The 22,230-nt window shown below is 33.5% G+C and overlaps 1 protein-coding gene across 7 annotated transcripts in view; it reads right to left on the bottom strand.

The window, feature by feature from the left end:
- Positions 1-398: 398 nt before the first annotated feature.
- NEDD1 (NEDD1 gamma-tubulin ring complex targeting factor) overlaps positions 399-22,230 on the bottom strand; it is a 44,695-nt gene continuing 22,863 nt past the window's right edge. For 4 of the 7 annotated variants that reach the window (XM_081058339.1, XM_081058340.1, XM_081058342.1 and 1 more), the window contains exons 6-15: positions 19,394-19,623; positions 17,810-18,011; positions 17,227-17,422; positions 14,403-14,531; positions 12,043-12,090; positions 10,964-11,166; positions 9,885-10,038; positions 8,781-8,937; positions 2,519-2,585; positions 399-2,077 (exon numbers count right to left, since the gene is read on the bottom strand). In XM_081058339.1, the coding sequence (XP_080914465.1) occupies positions 1,973-2,077; positions 2,519-2,585; positions 8,781-8,937; positions 9,885-10,038; positions 10,964-11,166; positions 12,043-12,090; positions 14,403-14,531; positions 17,227-17,422; positions 17,810-18,011; positions 19,394-19,623 (1,491 nt within the window). In that variant the 3' untranslated portion in view covers positions 399-1,972. The remainder of the gene's footprint in view (positions 2,078-2,518; positions 2,586-8,780; positions 8,938-9,884; positions 10,039-10,963; positions 11,167-12,042; positions 12,091-14,402; positions 14,532-17,226; positions 17,423-17,809; positions 18,012-19,393; positions 19,624-22,230) is intronic. The other 3 variants (XM_081058344.1, XM_081058345.1, XM_081058343.1) reach the window with 2 other exon arrangements.

Below are 22,230 nucleotides of genomic sequence, written 5' to 3' on the forward strand. Positions count from 1 at the left end.
CAATGCCTCTGACATTCTCATCTTTGTTCCTCCATGTCTTTTGACTTCAGCTGTTTTAAGAATTTTCCTTTGTCAGTGGTCTTAAGAAATTTGATTATAATGTGCTTTGGTGTAATTGTCTTATTTCTTGTGCTTGAACTTCATTTAGTTTCTTTGGTCTCACTTGTCTTCCTCTTTCAGGGATCAAGGCCCTGTGCTGCATGATGTCCAATATTTGAAAACTGCTTCACATATTTTCTTTTAAAAATTGTCAGATGCTTAAATCCAATCTCTATTATTCCATCTTGGCCAAAGGCAAAAGTTCAATTCCAGGTTTCCCATTTTTACCATATGGAAATTTTATTTTTTGTATTTATTAGCTTTTAAATGCCATGATAAAAATGTTTCAACTACATATATAAAGTTACTAAAATTGTTTTATTTATCCCACCTCTTTTAATATACATTAAGTATAGAAAAAGGTAATAGGAAAATATTAATGGATTTAAATACAAAATGTAGGCAAAACATACTTTTTATGTCTTCTAAACCTGCCTGATAATTATATATAAGAAAACTTGTTACAAGTCATAATGCTTTCATAATCTGCTAGGAAAACGTTCACACAGTACCTCATAGGCTTCAATACAAATGTATTCTCAGAATCACACTGGGAAAAAGTAGTATTTGTTTTTATTCCTTGAAGTAATTATTAGTATGTTTATACTTATTAAAAATATCCTCAAAAATTTCCACTGCTTTGGAAAACCATACAGTTAGTAAGCTAGCTCAATTTCCTTTTTATTTCAGTAAATATTTTCATCTCAGAAGTCAAAATTGGGCAGGAGTACTATACATAAGGTACATAATTTAAATCTTTGGGACAAGAGACTACAGAAGGTAAACAAGCCAGTAACCCACCTAATCTTATACCACAAAAACTGCAGATCACAGCAGGTAAATATACACATCCATCTATTGTCAAAGAGGTATAAATTCTTTTGACAATTAACCTTTATAAATTTTATGGTAAAGTCAATAATATAAAAAATTACACACAGCACACAAAGAATTAGAGAAAGTTAATGATATAAACCACCAAAAAAATAAATAAAAATCCACACTTCTCATGTGGGAGAAAAAAAATGGCAATAATATAGTAATGTTTAGTTTCTACTATGAAATTTTCACTGATTATAAGTTGAATCGTTTTGGTTGAAACTTTATAGTATAATTTTGCTTGTTATTAATTTGTGAGATAATCAGCAGATACACAGCTCTAGTTGTATCTTATAAATCCTTAAAAATTTTCACAGGTAAAGTAAAGTTAGCTAAAAAAAAAAATTACCAACCAGGAGTACAGATTTGTCAGAAGTACAATACAGTAACATAAATGCAATAGATATAATGTAATCTGTGCAACTGAAAATTCCAAAAATTGTCTTATCAAACATACAACTAATAAATAATAGCCATACTTGACTTTATCAAGTTAAAATAATTACTAACCAACCTTGTATTTTATTAGTCAATTGCTTAGAAGCACCAATTGCCATTTTAAAATTTCTCCATAAAAATAGAATGCATATCAAATGGTTTAATCTAGAAATATCCAACATTTGAAAAGCTACTGTCAATCAAAAATATATCAGTAAAAAAAGGTGATTTTAAAATATCCATAACCTATTTTTTTGCACAATTTTCTTTTCTTATGAAAAAGGGCACTTAGTGTTTAGCTAAAGCTTTCAGAAAATAAAGATCCTATTGACTTTCCTACTAGGCAGATGATACATTGTACAGCTTTTAATATAAAAATATAAATATTTTTGACAGTCAGAGAAAATGAAATACTGGTTGGTATAAAATCCCATTACCCTTTTACTTGAAAAAAATTTTTTTTCCCAGAAGCCATGAAAAAAAATAATGATTCCATGTAGTTCTGTGTTGCCAGAAACTTCCTAAATTAAAAAACATTAAGGTATTCACTGAAATTTCAAAAGTGGGCCCGGAGTCTTTTGTTTTCTTCTCTTAGTCTTTCAATTTCAGCCACTAAACCTTCATTCACTGAGTATCTTTCCAGCAAAGAGTGCATTTCATTCTAGAAAAGAAAAAAATGGTTCTTAAGTTATTGGCATTTCACATTTATTTGGAAACTTGTTTTACATACTTTCATCTATCATTTCTCTCATATTCAATTAACTAGCTAAATGATGTTTCTTGTACTTAACCACCCTTACTACTTTGTTAATATAAATGAAAGATCACTAGTAAAATTTACATATTTGAAAGGCTTATTTGCACATTTGGGAAGATTTTTGCTTACTTACTGCAAAGAAAAAAAACGTTGTAAAAAAGTAGCCTTAATATCATAGGTTAAAAAGTAGGGTGACTAGTTAAAAACGATTTTACTTATAAAATTTCTAAAACTCCCATTTATCATAGCAACTAGATATGACTAAGTAAAATATGTATCGCCCTTTACTGGATTTTGTAGAGCCACAATTCTACACTCATTTGAAATAAAATTTGCTATACATACCAACTGCATATGAAACTGTTTAATCATCTCCACTTGCAAATTCACAATGTCCCTATGACATGCTTCTCTAGGAAAGAACGTAAAATACTTGTTAGAATTGTAAGTTTTACCAATTCTAGATCATTCAACAAACTAAGCTCTTCTCATTTTTCAAATTACTGGATGTTAACAACTATTATTACATTAAAAATACCAATGCACCTAGCATTTATTTACCATGTGCTCTGCACTGTTTCTTGTACTCTAAAGAACTCAATCTTCACAACTAGGTATAATTATTATCTCCATTTTACCAATGAAGTAATTGAGCCACAGTGCAGTTATAACTTATCCAAAGTCACATAACCAGTAAATGGTGCTAGAATATAAACCCAAACTGTCTACCTCCATTCCACTACACTACATTCCTTAATGTAGCAATTATCAATAAGGAAAGACAGTTTTATATTATAGTGAAATACAGATAATTCACTAAGTTATAATGTTTTAACTATTATCAATATTTTAGCTATTAAAAATTATTTCAGTGGAATGGAAAGGGGTTATTTGGATGGTCACAATATATCTTACTCAATAAAATGCAATTAATTCATGCTTACAAAAGAATGAATGAAAATTATGCAGTATAATAATAAAAGAAACACTTATCACCAATCAAACAATTTAAAAGTTAGAACATTACCAAAATCATAGAAATCTCCTGTGTGCTCCTCTCTATTCCATCACTTAATTCTTGCGAGAAGCCCAAGACATTATTCTACTTAATTTTGTTTAAGCCACTAAATGCTTAAAAAAATACATTTATATAATATAGAATATGTACTCAATATGTTTTTGTTCTGCTTGCTTTTGGGCATTACAAAAAAAGAGTACCATATCCTATGTAGTCTTGAGTTTTGTACATTTAAAAAATAATCCAATACCGCAGTTCATGATTCATGTTAGATATATCTGTAATTCACTGATTTGTATTGGTATATTCTCTTGTCAGTTGACATTTGGATTGTTTTTATTATTAATTACAATGGTGTTACAATCATGTATATATCTCGCAAACTACACGTGCCAATTTCTGTAGATGACGTATCCAAGAGTACGTATGCTGAGTGACAGGTTATCGACCAGATGTACTTTTCCAGTTTTACAATGTAATACAAATTGTTTTCTGAAGTGGTGGTATCAATGGACATGCTCATCATAAGTAAAACAGAGTTCCTTTCGCTAACACGTACAACAAGACTTAGTATCATCAGACTTTACAGTCTTTTCCCATCAATGGGTGTGAAATGGTATCACATTCCATTTTTACTTCTCTAATTACAGGATTGAGCATCTTTCTTAGATTCATATATGATTTCTCTTCTGTGAAATGCTGATCTATATCTTTTAACCATTTTTCTATTGAATGTCTTTTTTTCTTATTAATAATAGTTCTTTACATAATCTGATCTTTTGTTGGTTATATGAGTACTGCAGATATTTTTTGTCGTTTCACTTTGTTAATGATGTCTCATGATGAGTTCTTATTAATAACTCAAATTTACTAACCTAATACTGCAAATTTACCAATCTATTTTTATCAATAGTATGTCCTCTCATTTCTTAATAACTTCCTTAACCCTGAAGTCATAAATAAATTATCTTATAATGACTAAAATTTGCACTTTAGATTTAAACTTTTATTCGATATGGAATTGATTTTTTTTAACATAATGGAATCCATACTTATTTTTTACATGCATAACCACACCATAACACAATTGATTATTCCACATTTTGCATACAGATCTGCCATGTTTCCTCTATCATATATCACATTTCCATATATGCATAGGTTTCTTTCTGGCCTATTTGATTCCTTTAGCCAAGCTGTCGCCCTGTGCTAATGCTACACTATTTTAATTACAGCTCAGTAATTAAGCTTATCTATCTGACAAATAAGTCCCCTTTAACCTCGTTCTTCTCTAGAGTATCTTGGTTATTTCTGGATCTCTTCTTTCATGTACATTTTGGAATTATCCCATCATCTCCTTCCAAAGCACCCTGTTTGCATTTGATTGGAAATGCATTCAATCTATGGACCCACCTAGAATAACTGACATCTTCATAATATCTTTCCATTTAGTTAATTTAGTTAATACTTTCTAGCAAATTTTTTTTTTTATTAAATTTATTGGGGTGACAATTGTTAGTAAATTTACATAGATTCTAGCAAATTTTTAAAAATGTTTTTCTATAAAGAGCTTTACTATTTTTGGTTAGATTTATTCTTAACTACCTTATTTTTTCTGTTGCAACTATAAGGGTATGTAAAAATATTTTCTCTTCTGCCTTCAGTTTTGACAAAAGCTATATTAAAAACGACCGAAGGAATCAGAGAACCATGAAGATAACCAGGATTTCTTCTCTTGCAAAGAAGTCTACAAGCCCACATTTCCCTCTGCTTTTCCCTCTGGGAAATGTGCTGATTCTACCTTGTGGGGAAAAGAGGCTGAGCTGAAAGCAGTGGCCTGGAGCTTGAGACAGTCTCATTGTGGGGTGTGTGAGGAAGAGTTTGGGACTGCCAGAGCAGCCAAGGCTGCAAGGTCCTGGAAAGGGGTGCCTGCAGAAAAGCAAAACTGAAACTGTGCAATTTGCCCTTGGAGACACCTGTTGATTCCCAAGCAATGTTTACACTGGGTTAGATGATGGGAATGCAAACAAAAAGTAGCAGCTCCAAAGAGCAGCAAGAATTTTGGAAGCCTTGTGACGCTGGGGATAAAAAAGGTTAAAAGGCCTATGAATTCAGCGGTAAGGAAAGATGATATAGGAACATTTGTGACAACATGGATGGATCTTGAGAGTATAATGCTAAGCGAAATAAGTCAGACAGAAAAAGCAGAGAACCCTATGATTTCATTGATATGTGGTATATAAACCAAAAACAACAAAAGAACAAGACGAACAAATGAGAAACAAAAACTCAATAGACACAGATAATAGTTTAGTGGTTACCAGAGGGTAAACGGGGTGGGGGGAGAAAGATGAGGGTAAGGAGGATCAAATATATGGTGATGGACGGAGAACTGACTCTGGGTGGTGAACGCACAATGGGATTTATAGATGATGTAATACAGAACTGTACACCTGAAATCTATGTAATTTCACTAACAATTGTCACCCCAATAAATTTTAAAAAAAAAAGGCCTGTGAATACTACAGATATTCACCTGACATCCTCAAAGGCACAGACTAAACACTAAGAATAAAGGCAAACCAGAAATAAACTAGCCCTAAGAAAACCTGAAACCCCGCAAGTGCAGGATCAGTGATCCGCCTGCCAGAAGAAACTTAAATCTTCTTGAAAGACAACAGAAATAGACCCACCAATTTCCACTTAGGATGTAATCTCTCCAACCCTGATAAATGAGAACAAGCCAGATAACCTATAAAACCACACATTTTAAAAATTCAACCAGAGCTGAGTGTGTAAAGAAACCTAAAAGAACTAAAATCCAGAATATGATGATTCCCGCCTAGAAGAGACCTATGATTGTTTTCATCCTCAACAGAGCAGCAGTGGGGGAGAAAGCTGCCACTGACAGTGTAAGGAGAACTAGCTGAATTTTTCATAGATTTGTGAAGGACAAGTGAAGACCGGCACAACAGATTAGAATCCCAGGGAGTCTCAGCCACAAAATAAGCCTGCAGTCACTCACCAACTTTTTGCCACAGGCCTTCGCTGAGTGCTTATATAAAAAAATTAGGGGCAGAGCAGGAGGGCTAAGAGAGACACCCCCCTACATCCCTGCAAGGAACACATACACAAAGCCCGGTGAAGACTTGGGGCAGGGAGAACCGAGAGCAGCCTCTCTGAAGCACTACAGGCCTTTGTAGAGAAGGCGGCCACACTCCACAGCTGAGGGAGAGCTGCTGAAAGGGAACCCCTCACACCCTTCTTTGTCCCCCCACTGTGAGGTATAGCTGTGCAAGACCTACTGTGCAGAGCAAGTAAATGTACAGAAACACTCTGAGCCTCTCTGGGTCCTCACTGAGTCCCAAGCGGAGGCAGCTTATGGTGATGGAGGGGCAGGAGAGCTGAGAGAGGGCCCTACTCACCCCCTCCCTGGTATAGGCATACAAGGCATGCTGAAAGCGGAAGGCAGGACAGTGATATCTCTAGGTGTGCCCCATCAGAAAGACGGCTCCCTTTCCATGTTTCCAACATTGCTTTGTTCACATATTATAGTTAGCTGTATCTAGACAATTCTGCTATTTTGCCATACATATGCATTCCTGAAAAACCTCATGTTCTTTAAAACTGTGTACTGAAAATAACAGAGCCAAATTTTTTAAATGTGATAAACGCTGTATTAGAATAATATTCAGTCTCAAAAAAGAAGGAAATCTTGCAATATCCGACAACATGGATGAACCTGAATGACATAATGCTAAGTGAAATAAGCCAGTCAGAGAAGGACAAATCTGCATGATTCCACTGATACGAGACATCTAAAATAGTTAACCTTATGGAAATAAAGAACAGCATTGTGGTTGCGAGGGGCTGAGGAGAAGAGAAAAAAGGGAGTTGCCAGCTGATGAGCATAAAATTTCAGTCCTGCAAAACAAGTAAGTTCAAGAGACCCGATCTACAACATGTGCCTGTACTGCACACTTAAAAATCTACTAAGAGGGTAGAGCTCACGTTAAGCGTTCTTAACACAATAAAACTAAAAAAGAAAACGATAGAAAGAAGAACAAGACTTAGGGAAAAAGGATTAGAACAGACCACTCAAAACATACACAACTTTGTAAAGAAAACACTATACTGAATAATAAGACTTGTCCTTAAAAAAGTGATTTCTACTTGATAAAAGGGGGAAAGAAGACAGAAGAAACAATTGAGCTGTCAAGCATAGAGGCAACAATAAAATGCCCCAAACGGGGGAATGGTTACAAGATAAGTACTTCCTAACACAGAGCACGTAGCCAAACCAGGTTAGGAGGAAGGGCATAGGAAGAGAAGAACACTGACAGGTGGTTTGCTGCCCTCAGCAGGGTTCAGGACTTTGTTTTGATTGCTCTTACATGAACCAACAGAATTTGTTCACCATATTGTCATCACTGCCCTATTTACCAATCATGAATTAATTCATATTAAAGAAACACACATCATAGCAGGACACACTGTACCTATCCCAATTAAACTATAAGGCCTTTGTGGGCAGACCATTTTTATATCCTTAGTATCCAGTACATACACCACACACACTGTAAATTCCAAAATGATGAGTTTTCTTTAAAAATGTGTATGTTAACATTTAAAACCATTTTTAACATTAAAAAGAAATATGCACCAAGAAAAACTGCATATCTTCTCCAACATTCTTGCTCATGATAACCAAATTTGAACTAGAATAATACTAAGTTAACTATAGGTCAGAAAGAAAAATATAAAGATTCTAATAATTGATAACAGCTTCAAAAACATATTGAGATGATAGGTAAAAGAACCAAATTTGAGTATATTTTACTATAAGACCGGGTCTGATAAATGATATAATGATATGATATATATAATATAATATAATACCGAGTCTTATATTAATTTTTGCTCCAAAAGACACATTAGAGCTGATTGCCTGGCTAGGTCTTATTTTCGGGGAAATACAGTAAGTAACTATAGGTCAGGGAAAAAAAACCATAAAAGATTCTAATAATTGATAACAGCTTCCAAAATCTATAGAAATTATAGGTAAAAGGAGGCAGCATTCTAGAACACATTCTTACCATGTTCAAAATTCAAAGGATGAGGAGACAAGGATAGATCCATGCAAGAGTTTTTTTGAAATAAAGTATTACATTCTAATTCATCCTATTTGAAAATATTCAGAACTCCTTTAAAAAATATTTTTCTGTATTATATTATTGCACCTAGTATATTTAGCAGGTGATCTATAAATACTATATATATGTAAGAATCCCATTTGAGCTTACCGGAATCCATCCACATTTTAATAAAACAAAATCCACAATGGCAGCCTGCTTGTTAGACTGCCCTATCAAGTTATCTAATAACTACCCTAGGAAAATGTGCTTTTTCCTGGCTGATATTCAATAAATTCAGCATATCAAGATCAACAAAACTCATTGTTTTCTATGGTTTTATGGACACCAAAACATAGGGAAAAGTAGTAACAACCAATGTTACTTATAGTTCTGGTTTTACACCTAATAAAAGCAGTTAAGGTCCAGATAGAGAGAGTAATTTCTTAGTCACTACCTAAAGTCATCCAACGTTTCCTGTATCATGTTTTGAATGAAACGAATTTGAACAGATGTCAATGGTGCATTTGGCCGATTATTTCCAATGGTATCAGCTATTTTTTCTGATAGTGAACTGGCAACTCCAGCAGTGACAGAGGATGCTAACTTCGGATCTAAAATAAAAAAAGAGAAAATATTAATAGTCAACTTGGACTAAGAGACATCAAACATTTCTAAATAAGATTTGGCATGAGAAAACTTGAAAAACTGGTAAAGAACAGTGTTCCTGTGACATTTAGAAAAATTCACTGGTTGGAATATAAATCTTAGAAACTTTCTGTATCATTATTTCTATGTGTGTGTGTGTGTGTGTGTGTGTGTGTGTGTGTGTGTATACATATATATATCCAACTGTCTAACGTAATAATGTATGACAGAGGGATTAATCTTGAAGAATCTCTGAACCATTTTCTCTTGTAAAAGATGAATGTGACAAGCTGCACCACAAACTAGATAAACCAAGACCATTAAAAACAAACAGAAGGAATAGAGGAGTAAAGCAGTGCTACAGGCAAAGCCCTAGAGTTTACGCTAATGCAATTTATCCCCAGAAGCCTTAAGGTAAAGTATAGATATCCATATAACAAAGTTGCTTCTACAGAGTTGTTTTATATAGATAACTCTGATAACTGAACCTAATATCCCTTTAAATGTGACTCAGTTTTCAGGGTCTGTGGTATGAACTCTACAAACAAGGCTTTAATATGGGAGAGGAGAGACAATTTTAGGTAGTTAATGACCTATTTTCAAAGGTCCTGCAGTTTATATCCTACAGTATATTCCCATCTGTACCATATTAGATCAAGATACTTACGTATTAGATTGAAAAATGAAATTCACACCAAGAGTGTCAAATAAATGTGGTTAACTTAACCATCATATACATTTTATTGTCTTTGAGTAACAGTCACACTAGAGCAATATCATAAACTTTAAACTTGATCATTTTTAATTTTTACTCTATGATTACTCCATTTATTATCCTTTCAAGTTGAATACTTACATTAATTATCCTTTCAACTTAACACTTTCAAACATTAGGGAAGTTTCATGTACTTACTTGGAGTTGAGGACCCATTGATTGTAGGTTCATATAGTAACTGGGCTTCATTTTCTTTCTCTGGCTTTTCAAATTTCTCAGGGCTTCTTGTTTGGTTAGATGATGGAGAGGTATTTAGATTTCCAGTTTCAGCACCGGAGATCAACTTTGCAAACTTCACATTTAAAATAAACAATTAATATATAAATTCTGGTTTTACCCATGTCATCTACATAATTTGCACCTACTTTTCTCTTTTTATCCAGTAGGTAAAGTCAGATAAAGGAAGAATAGAAAGGGATATAGAAAGAGAAAAAAATTGCTAGAACTAGCAGTAAAATAAATTAAATGCACTAATCAAAAACAATCTCAATGATAACGTGATGAGAAAAACCTCATTTATTAGCTATTGAATATCATTTAAAATGAAAATCACAGGCAAAAAAAAAAAAAAATTTCCCCAGCCTCTCAAGTGATAACTAGTCAGAAATATTTGAAAAATAAGTCAAAAGAAATTTCTGTACTTCTTGAATGGTATCTTTCCATATCATTCTAAAAAATAAATAAAAATAAAGAGATATAATGCACAACAAATTCAGTGTTCCTGGTAATATTTGACCATTTTAAACACTTACATAATAAATTAACTTCTATATTGAATACTGTATTATAGAGGAACGTAATGATCGTGAATTACATTCTTAGCACTATCAATTAGCAAATTACTCTAAGACTTAGGGTAAATGACTTGACCACCAACTTGGTGCTTTCTGCTGCAATGAAAATACATTCCAAAAAAATCTCAGGTATAAAATATTATTACACAGTTAAATCAAGTTTCTTGTCTTAGGAAAAAAAATAGTATAAGTTTATATTGCCATTACCTTCAACATATCCAGAGACAGATTTCAAAAGTATCCTTTAGATTTTAAAATATGACATCAAGATTTAAGAGTATTTTTTTACCTAGTAAGCGCACAGCACTGTCAATAATTAGGACACATTAAATAGGCAGCTGCCTGCTTTCTCGTGATGAAATTCATTATGCTTGCTCATGATAAACACACACAGTGAGTTCAGTATTATTTTTAGGCAGATACCTGTTTGAAGGAGTCTTTAGGTTCTTGTTTTCCCAGATACGTTTTCTTAGATTCAGCTGTCAGATCGTGATTTTCATTTTCTTCTTTCCCTGGAGATCCCATAAAGACATTGAGAGGACTGGAATGTAATACTGAAGTGCCAGAAGCTCCTGGATGTTTTCTTGGAGGAAACACTGAGTTCAAATGTGTTAAAAAGTCAAGGCCTGAAAAGGAGGAGAAAAAAAAACAACTGCATTTGCATAAGACTTTCCCCAATCTTGGATATTTAACAAAAACACTTAACATAATCGATAGGTTAATACAGGAGAAAGATATGGGATTTGGATTCAGAGGCAGGTTCCTTTGTCAGCTCTAGCCCTTACCTGATGCTTGTTTTTGGGTAAAAATCGTAACATTCTGTGACTGCTTCCTGATCTGTAAATGTGAATATTTACTTCCCTGAGTGGTTAGGCTACAGAGGTATTAGATGTGAAACTACTTTGAAAACTGACAATGAAGATTTTAGTCAGTATTAGTTTCTGGTAACTGAAGACTGTTACTTTGGTATCCACCTGTGGTATGTATCTTGGCAGGCAGCCTCGACTGCGGCTCCTAATAATCCCTGCCCTTGTGTAATCCCCTCCCTTTGAATGTGGGTTGGACCTAGCAACTTGCTACTAACAGGTGGTGGGATGTCACTTCTAAGATTTGATGACAAACACACTGTGGCTTCCATCCTGGGGTCCGCTCTTACTCTCGTGCTCACCAGTTCCGAGGCAAGCCAGTTGCCATTGTTGTCAGCTGCCCTGCGGAGAGGCCACAAGGGAAGGAACTGACTTTTGTCTTTGGCCAACAGCCACATGAATAAGCTTGGAAGCAGATTGTGACCCAGGTCAGCCTCAAGGTGCCTGCCGCCCAGTGATCACCCTGATTAAAGCACCAAGAAAGACCTAAAGCCATGCTCAGATTCGTATCCCACAATTATGAGATAATAAATGTTCTTTTAAGATTCAAAATCTTGGGGTAATTTGTTACACAGCAATAGATACCACAATATTACTTAAACAGTTTTCATAAAAGTACTTCTCAATAGTTCTTACCATCTCCTTTGGCTACAGACTCATCACCTCCCTTGTTAACTACAGCCTCTATAAGAAAATTAGAAAATCAAACTTAAAAGATAGTGAAAAAGACACCATAGCAACTTAAGCTTCTTATTCATTACCCCAAGGAGTTCAGAGACTAATAATTATAAGAAAAATCTGAGTAAAGTTAAATCTAGTACTGACATAAACTTCCCTTTTTGTTCTTTTAGCTTCATGCATAGCAGCAAATATGAAAAGATAATTCTACGCTATAGAGTCATTTAATGAGACACCAAAGTGTATTAGAAAAAGCACTGTAGTAAGCTCCAAAGATCTCTACCCCAGTTCTGCCTATACTACTTAATACCTTTGTGATGTTGAACAGAACTTTAATACAATTAAGCTTCAGTTTCTGCAACTATATAAGAGGGAAAATGCCCTGACGATCTCTTAGGATTGTTTTAAGAATCAAATGAAATAATGTGAGCATATTTTGCAAGCAATACAATGCTATAAAAAACAAAGGTTTATTAATATTTATTTCAATGGTAGAGTATTTCAATACTGTAGTATTCTTCATTTCTCAACCAAAAATTGCTTAATTCCATTTTAATAGATTAATAGAAAAATGGTCCAAGGTCATAAAAAAATTCACCAGTAATTTAAATGGCCAATAAATTATTATACAAGATGATCATATTAGTAGGATTATCATCCATCCATCCAATCACCTATCTGTCTCTGCATGTGTGTATATATGCCTAGCAATTACACAACACACACATACTTTTGGAAGATGTTAGTTTTGCCCTAGCAAAAGAAGTATTCTTATTTAAAAGATGAAGAAATTGAAGTACAAACAGATTAAGCCTTTTACCAGTAGAACTGCATCCTTGAGATTAAAACATGAATCTCTTGATAATGAAATCAGTACTATATTTAGTATCTGTGTTTTCTTATTAATAATGTAAAACTCTAATAAATGAAGGGCATATGGCTCATATTCTAATCATATTTTTAAAAACAGCTAAAGTAATTAAAGAGGAATTTCGATCCTTTCTTCATTTCTCTTAAAAATCATTAAAGAGGATTTCATTTATAACTCGAAACCCTCCATAAACCCCCTTCCTACATTCTTCAATTCAAAAGTTAACTCCATGGGTTCTTTTAAGCCCAAACTCTCCAAGTGGGCACTAACTGCAGAAACCTTTCTTAACACCAGCCCAAGTCACTTTTCCCTCCTTCGCCCATGTCCTTGCTCACATTACTCTTTATGTAGTCTGACCCCTCCTTTTCCTGAAAGAAAGGAACCCTTCCCTCTTCTATTAGGTGGAAGAAAAGGGAATTTGATCTGGATGAAGTAGCCATTTTCAGGCTGGGGTAACACAGAAGACACCCAATAATTCTGTACTGATAAATTGTATTTATTCTTTTTGACTATGAAATTCATTGTAAAAACTTGGAAAATATACAATTTTAAAATAAAAAATGAAATTTTGTAAGATTATGAGCAGATATAACAATTTAAACATCTTGCTCCTGTTGATATTTAGATTTGCTCCAGTTTTCCACTATTATATATAAACAGTAAACAATCTTTGTGGGTTTCTCTGAATATTTCCGTAGGTAAACTTATAGAAATGGAATTAACAGGCCAAAAAGTGTGAATATTTAAGCCTGCTAAATTACCCTCTAGCAATTTACCCATATTATTGATAATATTGCTATTAGCAGTGGAAATATCCTATTAAAGGAAACAGAATGAACATCAGCACCAAAAAAACCCAGCCAAACAATGTGCCTAGTTTATATAAAGTGAACAACAATGATAAATAATGTTTGCATTTATCAGGCTGGCAAACTTTCTTGCTTTTTGTTTTCTTTTTAATGGCAATGTCTACTAGCAATGGGGAGTGTGTGTGCATGTGCATGTGCGTGTGTGTGTGTATATATGATAGTTTCATACATAGTGTAATAGATGAGGCAATCTACCACCTGGCCATTTGTCTCCATGAAAACATTTAATACCAATTAAATACTAATAAACACAGAAATAATTTTTTTTAAGTTAGGAAGATATATTTTGCCTATCAAAATATCCACAATTTTATGATGATTTATTTAGAAGTAGTTATAAGTAAAAGATTGCCTGTGGAAGCAAAACTTCCTTTCAGAAACTTCTGTGGAAATTAAAATGCTAACTTGAGAGCTTTCTACACAGGCCCCAAGTGAAAATTACCAGCATATACTTTAGAATGATAACATTTGAAATATTAAGGGAAAGGAAAAGAGTTAAACTGAAGCTATTACCCACATCTTTCAGTCAGAATGACCACCAGCAAGAGAACATGACTCTCTGATCTGAACAGACTTACCATCTCTGATAGGTGAGAACATGTCACCTAAGCTACTTTTTCCAGTATCATCAAAGCTGGAGAAATCCTGATTTTGTCCACTGTCTGTTTCCTTGGGCAAAATATCTGTGTTGATGCTTCGAGGCAAACCTTATAGAAATTAGATGTAAAAATAAGTGTTATTACATCTGCATAAATTTATCGTCAGAAGCTAGGTTCTACAAATTAATGCATTACCCATACTATTGGTAATACAACAACTGTGAGCACCAGGAAAAAAAGAATTTAACAATAGCTCAGTTAATCATCCTTTTCATGGAATAAAGGCACCCCCCCCTCCCAATCAAGTAACTTATTTTTCATACAGTACTACCTTATTTTTTCATACAGCACCACCTTATTTTAACCATTATGACTGGGATTTTTCTAAAACAATTTTTATATACTTTGCTTCCTTCTTAAACAAAGTATACTCAACACAACTTACTTTTGTTACTGCCTCACTCAGATTATCCACAAATTATTTTTTAAAAAGTCTGTAAGGCATATATGGCACAATGCCTAACAGCAGGATTCAAGTTATGTTAGTTCTTTCTCCAATTTGCAGTGAATGGATTTTTCCCCCTCTTCTGTCTTTTCCTTCACTAACAGTGGGAGCTTAACATTGCTCTCAGCATTATCGACATCCAATGACTTTACTAACCTCACAATACTAAGAGGAAGAAATCCAGAATACCAGACTCATAAAGAATACTATAGAACAGACAACAATAAAGACGCATGCAGCAATTTATTTTTCACTCCTGAAATGGCTGCTTTCTACTGGTAATGAGCACTAGCAACAAGTCTGCAGAGGTTTTTTTTTCAATAACTAAATCAGGACACTTTCAGTAGAAGCACCATGAACTGTTTTCAAACTTTCATTTATTTTACAAACGGGCCTAAAATAATAATAGTAACAATAATAATAGTAATAACAATATTATTAGTCACACCTTAATATACTGAGTACCCGCCATGTGCCAGGCACTTTTGATATATTTTCTCTGATTTTCGCTATAACCCAGAAGTTAAATATTATCTATGGAAGAGAACAATGAGACTCAGAGTGGTTGAGAAAATTTCCCAAAGTCATCCTGGCAGGAAGTGACAGACCTGAGACTTAAGCCTAATTAGACACTCTCAATGTTTCAGAGGGAAAAAACTGTACGTGTGAGTGTGTGTGTGTGTGTGTGTGTGAGAGAGAGAGAGAGAGAGAGAGAGAGAGAGAGAGAGAAAATAAGTAAATGTGGCAAAATTTATAAAATGGTGAATCTGCTAGATACTAAAGCTCACGTGTTCTTCGAACTACTATTGAAACTTTTCTGTTTGCAATTATTTCAAAATAAAATTAATAAACAAAAATTTCTAACTACAGATGAAGAGCAAACATTCATTTTACCAGAAACGTTACTAATCAGCCAAGAGTTGTTAGTTAGTGACCCTGCAGACCCAAGTCTTTCATTTCCTAACTAATGTTGTCAACATTAAACATGAGCCTCCTTATTAAACACTAAGTGAATAACAGTAAGACCTTAGAAAATTTATGGTAAATGAGAGAAACTTTATTTAATTTTTTAAATTATGCATAACATTAATAAAATAATTTTTGAACATAATGGCAAATTTCATATAGTTAATTCTACATCTTGGCAAACATTACTTGAAGCTATATTTCAAAAAGAATTTCTTCTTTTAAACAGATAGCAACAGTATTTATTTCCAGGAGTTTTTAAATAAGGATCTAATTATTTTTCTATATACTATGTAATGATTTTTTTAAGTAACAATAATGTAGATAGTCACAGAAAATTTATTGTGAATATACTTATTACTTAAAAATAACCATTCCACACTATCAAGGCTAACTAACAAAGTTTTACTTATACTTGGAAATAGTAAACTCAGATTGAGAAGGCACCAACAAATACTTTTGTCCAAGTCAAGTACTTACTCCTAAAAAAATTAAAGAAGACATGGATACATCCACTTCTAATGAGAATATTTTAGAAACATACTGGCATCTGTACACCATGTAGATAAAAATATCTGTTCCAAATTGACAGTTTATGTATAACTTCTTAAAATAAAAACCAGAAGGTTTTCAGGAATTTAGGGAATACCATCTTTATTGTGGGCAACTAATACATTCTACAGTAAGTATGGGGAACTTTATCATCATATTACACCTTCACAAAGTCTAAATAAATTCTTCAAGAAATTCTTCATTCATATGGTTATCAGAGTACAACAAAAAATTTAATTACAACATTTCCATTTATTTGTATTTAATAAACTACTAATAATACCTGCTTAACATGTGCCAGGCACTATTTAACACCTAAATATATTCATTTCATCACTTGACTTACTTACCATTCTGAAATATGAAACAAAAGGCGCCATGAATAGCTTTTCTTAAAACAACAACAACAAAAAAAAACCCTCAAAGATCAAATCATGACTCCATCAAAGTTTCATTCTCTATTGATTAATCTGAAGACACAATGGGAAGTCATCCAGTCTCGTGATATTAGAATAAATTTCTTAATTGACATCCTGTTTTTAAGCTAATGTTTTATAACAGAAGTTCAGCTAAATAGAATAAGCAACGTGTCTTTGATTAATATTTTTTTAAATGTATAGCTGAAGTTAAAATTTTCACTTCTTTAATGATATCTACTAATAAGTTTACCTAAATACTCAAGTGAATTTCAGTTCTAGGTTCCTAAAGAAAGTGCTAATTATCTTTAATTAGCACTTTGGGGTGGGGTCACTCCAAACACTATATATAAACAACATTTACCTGCTTTGTCTTGAGCAGCAACTGTTCCTTTCCCCACAACTGTTGTCATGGGCTGTGGTAGAACTGTGGCAATGGAAGTGGTGGTTGCTTCTCTAACAATTCCAGAATTCTGAACTCCTCCACTAGTAGCGCTCACATTGACAGTTCGTTTGTTCACAGCTGAGGGCTTATTTGAACAGCCTTTATTTAAACTTGACTGAAATGTAATGGAATATTTAAAAGCTCAGGTTTCTAATGCTCCATACTGTTATTAATATTTTATAAATTCCCTGTTAGATGAAAAATATATATATTTTCCCTTACAAAGCCTAAGCTTGCTGGTGGATCTGAGAGTTTCCCTCTGAACCAAAAAGGTCTTTTAAAATATTTTTGAAAAGAGGGAAATATGAGCATTAGGTGTAAAATTTAAAAAAATAAAGTTTTAAAACCAAGTATCAAATGGCTTTGTACTGAAATTATTTTAAATGCTTTTATATAAAAATAATTATGAATCAAAATTACACTGTTTAATTGACAACTTAATATTTCCATGAGCTAGATTTTATTTAGTCAAAAAATGCAGACAAGAAAGAAAATATCTTACCTTAGAAAGACCAGTGGAGTACTGAAATGCTATACACTGCACAGATGTTTTGTGAGCACTGATGGTTTTTACTGGTGATTTCAACATCCTTAAATCATACTGATATATTTTCCCACGGGAAGATCCAATAGCCAAAGTGGCTCCATCAGGCATGAAATCTACTGCAGTTAGAGGAGTGTCAGCCACTAAAGTTTTCACTAGCCTTTGGAAAGGAGAACAAAGTATATGTAGATATATGAGTGTATCCAGGTATATAAGCTTATATGACATATAAATAACTGTATACCGAAACCAAACTTACTTAGAATTGGGCAAATAACATACACATCCCAAATATGTGTTTACAGCAGAAATTTAGAATTAGAAACATTTCTAATACAACGGCATAAAAAGGAACTGCTAAATACTCCATCCTATTTTTCTATTCTCTTCTAATAGAAACATTCTACATCTTCTAGAAGCAGTAACCATTTCTTTGAGTAATTATTCCTTTGGCAGTGAATGTGACAGAATTCCTGGGTGTTACTCCACAAACAAGGACTCTAGCCTAAAGGTTAAGCAGGCTCTCAGTATCCACTTTCCATTAATTGACCTGCGAAAGCCTCAAGAGGACTACGACCTTTCACAGGGGAGCAGCTGCTCTTTTGTTCTTAGTTGTGCATCTCTTGACCAAAAAGCTAACAGAATCCATGTGGCTTGATCCTCAGCAAGCTAAAATAGAAATATGGAGACTGATCTGCTGAAGCTGAGCTCTTAGCTGGAGTGTCTGATGTAAGAGAGGAATGGCTTACTAACTCAGGTCTCTCAGTAAATAGTTTTTAGAAAAAAGTAAAAAGAAAAGAAAAAAGAATGTGAAGTAACAATAAACTTTTAACAAGGGCTGATAGTAGGTCCTTCCCTAGGAGTAACATTACCATTTTCTTCTACATTGATCTTTAGAATTGTTAGGTTATCTTGAATACATCTGTAGCATTCTTGCTGCTTTCTTTTTAAAGGTAACCAAGTACCCCTATAACTCTAAGAAGGACAAGAAGGCACAATGGACACAGACACTTAGATTATCTTTTAGCTCTAGATCAGTGGATCTCAACAGGGGGCAATTAGGATGTCACAACTGGAGAAGTGCTACTGGCACCTAGCGGGTAGAGGTCAGGAAAGCTGCTGAATATCCTACAAAGCCCAGGACAGCCCCCCACAATCAAGAATTATCCAGCCGAAAATGTTTATAGTTTAGAAACCCTGCTTTAGATAAGGATTTAATTTCAAAGCAAATTAATCATATTGCTTTAAAAATATACATATTTAGTTGTATTCTGAAAAAAGAATATGCATGCATGCTAAAATAAAGATGTGAAATCAACATGCTATCCCTCAACATTCACGATCCAGAAGTACTCTAAAGAACACCCACGCCTATCTATTTTTTTCTGCATGGGAAGAAAAAGAAAAAAATCGATCTTACTAGATATCAAGTACAGAAATTTTAGAGCTCCTGAACATTAATTAGAAGTCTGTACAAATCACAAATACATATGCTAAGGAGATAATCATTACTAAATTAAGAAATGAGCATGTCACACTTACTTCTTACTTGAAGTGTCATAAAGAATGATTCTTTTATCCAAGCCTATGGTTACAAATAACAGTTCATTGACAGGAGAAAAACAGATGCCTGAAGCTGGAGCTTTATGTGTACTGTCAAAGTTATGGTATGGACTCTGACTATTCACATCCCAGAGAGTTACTATTCCGTTATCCGAAACACTGCCCAGTAGTGATTTCTTAAATAAGGAGTACTTCAAGTGCCGAACAGGCTATAAAAATAAGAATAAATTTTATGTAATTGCAAGTATTCATAAAAACATTTCATATAAACAATATAAATAGTGCCCAACCACCAAGCATAATACTCACACAGGATTTAGGACTTCTCTGGTTTATAAGTAGCAGATTTCAATTTTAACAATCATAAAATCATTTAGAGGGCTATATAAGATGACTCTGGACATACCAATATTCTAATAATTGAATATTTACCATGATTTTGTTATCTTAGAGTACAGCTATCGCAATCTCCCCTTTTTTTTCAGAGGAAAAATACAGTACATTGAGATTAACTACATTAATTCATCAAGGTTAAAATATCCACCACAAATAAAAGGCTATGTCACAGCCAAATCACAAATAAGTACAAGGGAATACTGGCAGAGAATAAGCAATATTTGTATTTTATATATATTTCAGATATTTGGATATATTTGTTTGAATCTGAGCGTCTGATACACTGGCAATTCAACACCTGAAGTGTATTAAAATAGAACTAAACCACAAAGGAGAAATTATCAATACTCTAGACTGCGATGAATATATCCATTTCTTTCAAAAGCATCAGCCTGAGGTCAATGCTCGCTTTTCTCTAAAGCACTGGAGACATTCTCTCTTTCTAGCTTCTGGTCTAGCTGAACCAGAATAAACAAAAATCCTGTTTGAGTAAACAAGTTGTTAGTTAAAACTGGTTGAGTTTTATCGACTTTTACTAAAATATTGCTTTCAAACTTGCATTCATAATGCCATTTATTGTGCTAAGAATTAAGTACTTTATATTTAAGCACGTTTCCCTATGAAGGAAAAGCAATATATGGAAATTAAGTAGAATCTACAAGAGTGGGAAACTGACTCTAAGACGCCTTCAAACAGTTAAGTTATAGTCTTGAGTCAAGCAACGAATCAGGTTCTAGTAGGTGGGTATTGACTTTATATTTGGTCCCAGATAAAACTGGCACAGAACAAAAGTCACATCTGAGGTTTTTTGTTTGTTTATGTAGTTTAATCTCTCATATTTCAAAAGGATTAAAAAACACTGGCTTTTAGGTATTAAAAATTCATATTCTTCTTATGTCTAAGATGTTTCAAAATAATATGTATTAGCCCTCAACAACAAAAAATATTTAGAGGTGGCTTCGCTTGTAAATTCTACCAAATATTCAAAGATTTCATACCTATCCTTCTCAAATTCTTCCAAAAAATTGAAGAGGCAATACTTCCTAATTCATTCTATGAGGCCAACATTGTCCTATTACCAAAACCGGGCAAGGATAACACAAAAAAGGGAAAATACAGACCAGTACCTCTGATGAATATATGCAGAAATCTTAAACAAAATACTAGCAAATCAATTATAACAGTACATTAAAAAGACAATACATCAGGATCAAGTGGGGTTCATCCCAGGGGCACAAGGATGGTTCAACATATGGAAATTGATCAATGTGATACACCATAAACAAAATAAAGGATAAAAATCAAATGATCATATCAATAGATGCGGAGAAAGCATTTGAAAAGCTGTAACATCCATTTATGATTAAAACACTCAAAAAAATGGGTATAGAAGGAAAGTACGTCAACATAATAAAGGCCATATATGATAATCCCTCAGCTAATCCATTCAATGGAGAAAAACTGCAAGTTTTTCCTCCAAATCAGGAACAAGACAAGGATGCCCCCTCTCACCACTGTTATACAATATAAGACGGCCAGAGCAATCAGGAACAACAAAGAAATAAAATGTATCCAAATTGGGAGTAAAGAAGTCAAATTGTCATTTTTTGCAGACAACGATTCTTTACATAGAAAACCCTAAAGACTCCATCAAAAACTGATAGAAACAATAAGCAAATACAGTAAAGTAGCAGGATACAAAATCAATGTACAAAAATCCACTGTGTTCCTATGTGCTAAAAATGAAATTTCAGAAAAATGAAAAAACAAAAACAATTCCTTTTGTACCTGCAACAAAAAGAATAAAATACCTAAGAATAAACTTTAAAAAGGATGTGAAGGACCTATACACTGAAAACTACAGGACATTATTAAAAGAAATTGAAGAAGACACAAAGAAATGGAAAGCAATTCCGTGTTCATGGATTAGAAGAATCAACATAGTTAAAACGGCCATTTTACCCAATGCAGTATACAGTTTTAATGCAATCCCCATCAAAATCCCAATGGCATTTTTCATAGAAATAGAATAAAAATCATCAGATATGTATGGAACAACAAAAGACACCAAATAGCCAAAGCAATCCTGAGAAAAAAGAACAAAGCTGGAGGTATCAAACTCCCTTACTTCAAATTATACTACAAAGCAATAAACAAAACACCATGGTACTGGCTGAAAAATAGACACACAGACCAATGAAAAACATTGAGCCCAGAAATAAACCTACATGCATATGGGCAAATAATTTTCAACCAATGAGCCAAAAACATACAACGGAGAAAAAGAAAGCCTCTTCAATAAATGGTGCTGGGAAAATTGGAGATCCGCATGCAAAAGAATAAAGCTAGACTATCTGTCACCATACACAAAAGTTAATTCAAAATGGATTAAAGACTTAAATACAAGAACTGAAACAATA

The sequence above is a fragment of the Rhinolophus hipposideros genome, assembly GCF_964194185.1.
Source record: "Rhinolophus hipposideros genome assembly, chromosome: 9".
NCBI classification, from domain to species: Eukaryota; Metazoa; Chordata; class Mammalia; order Chiroptera; family Rhinolophidae; genus Rhinolophus; species Rhinolophus hipposideros.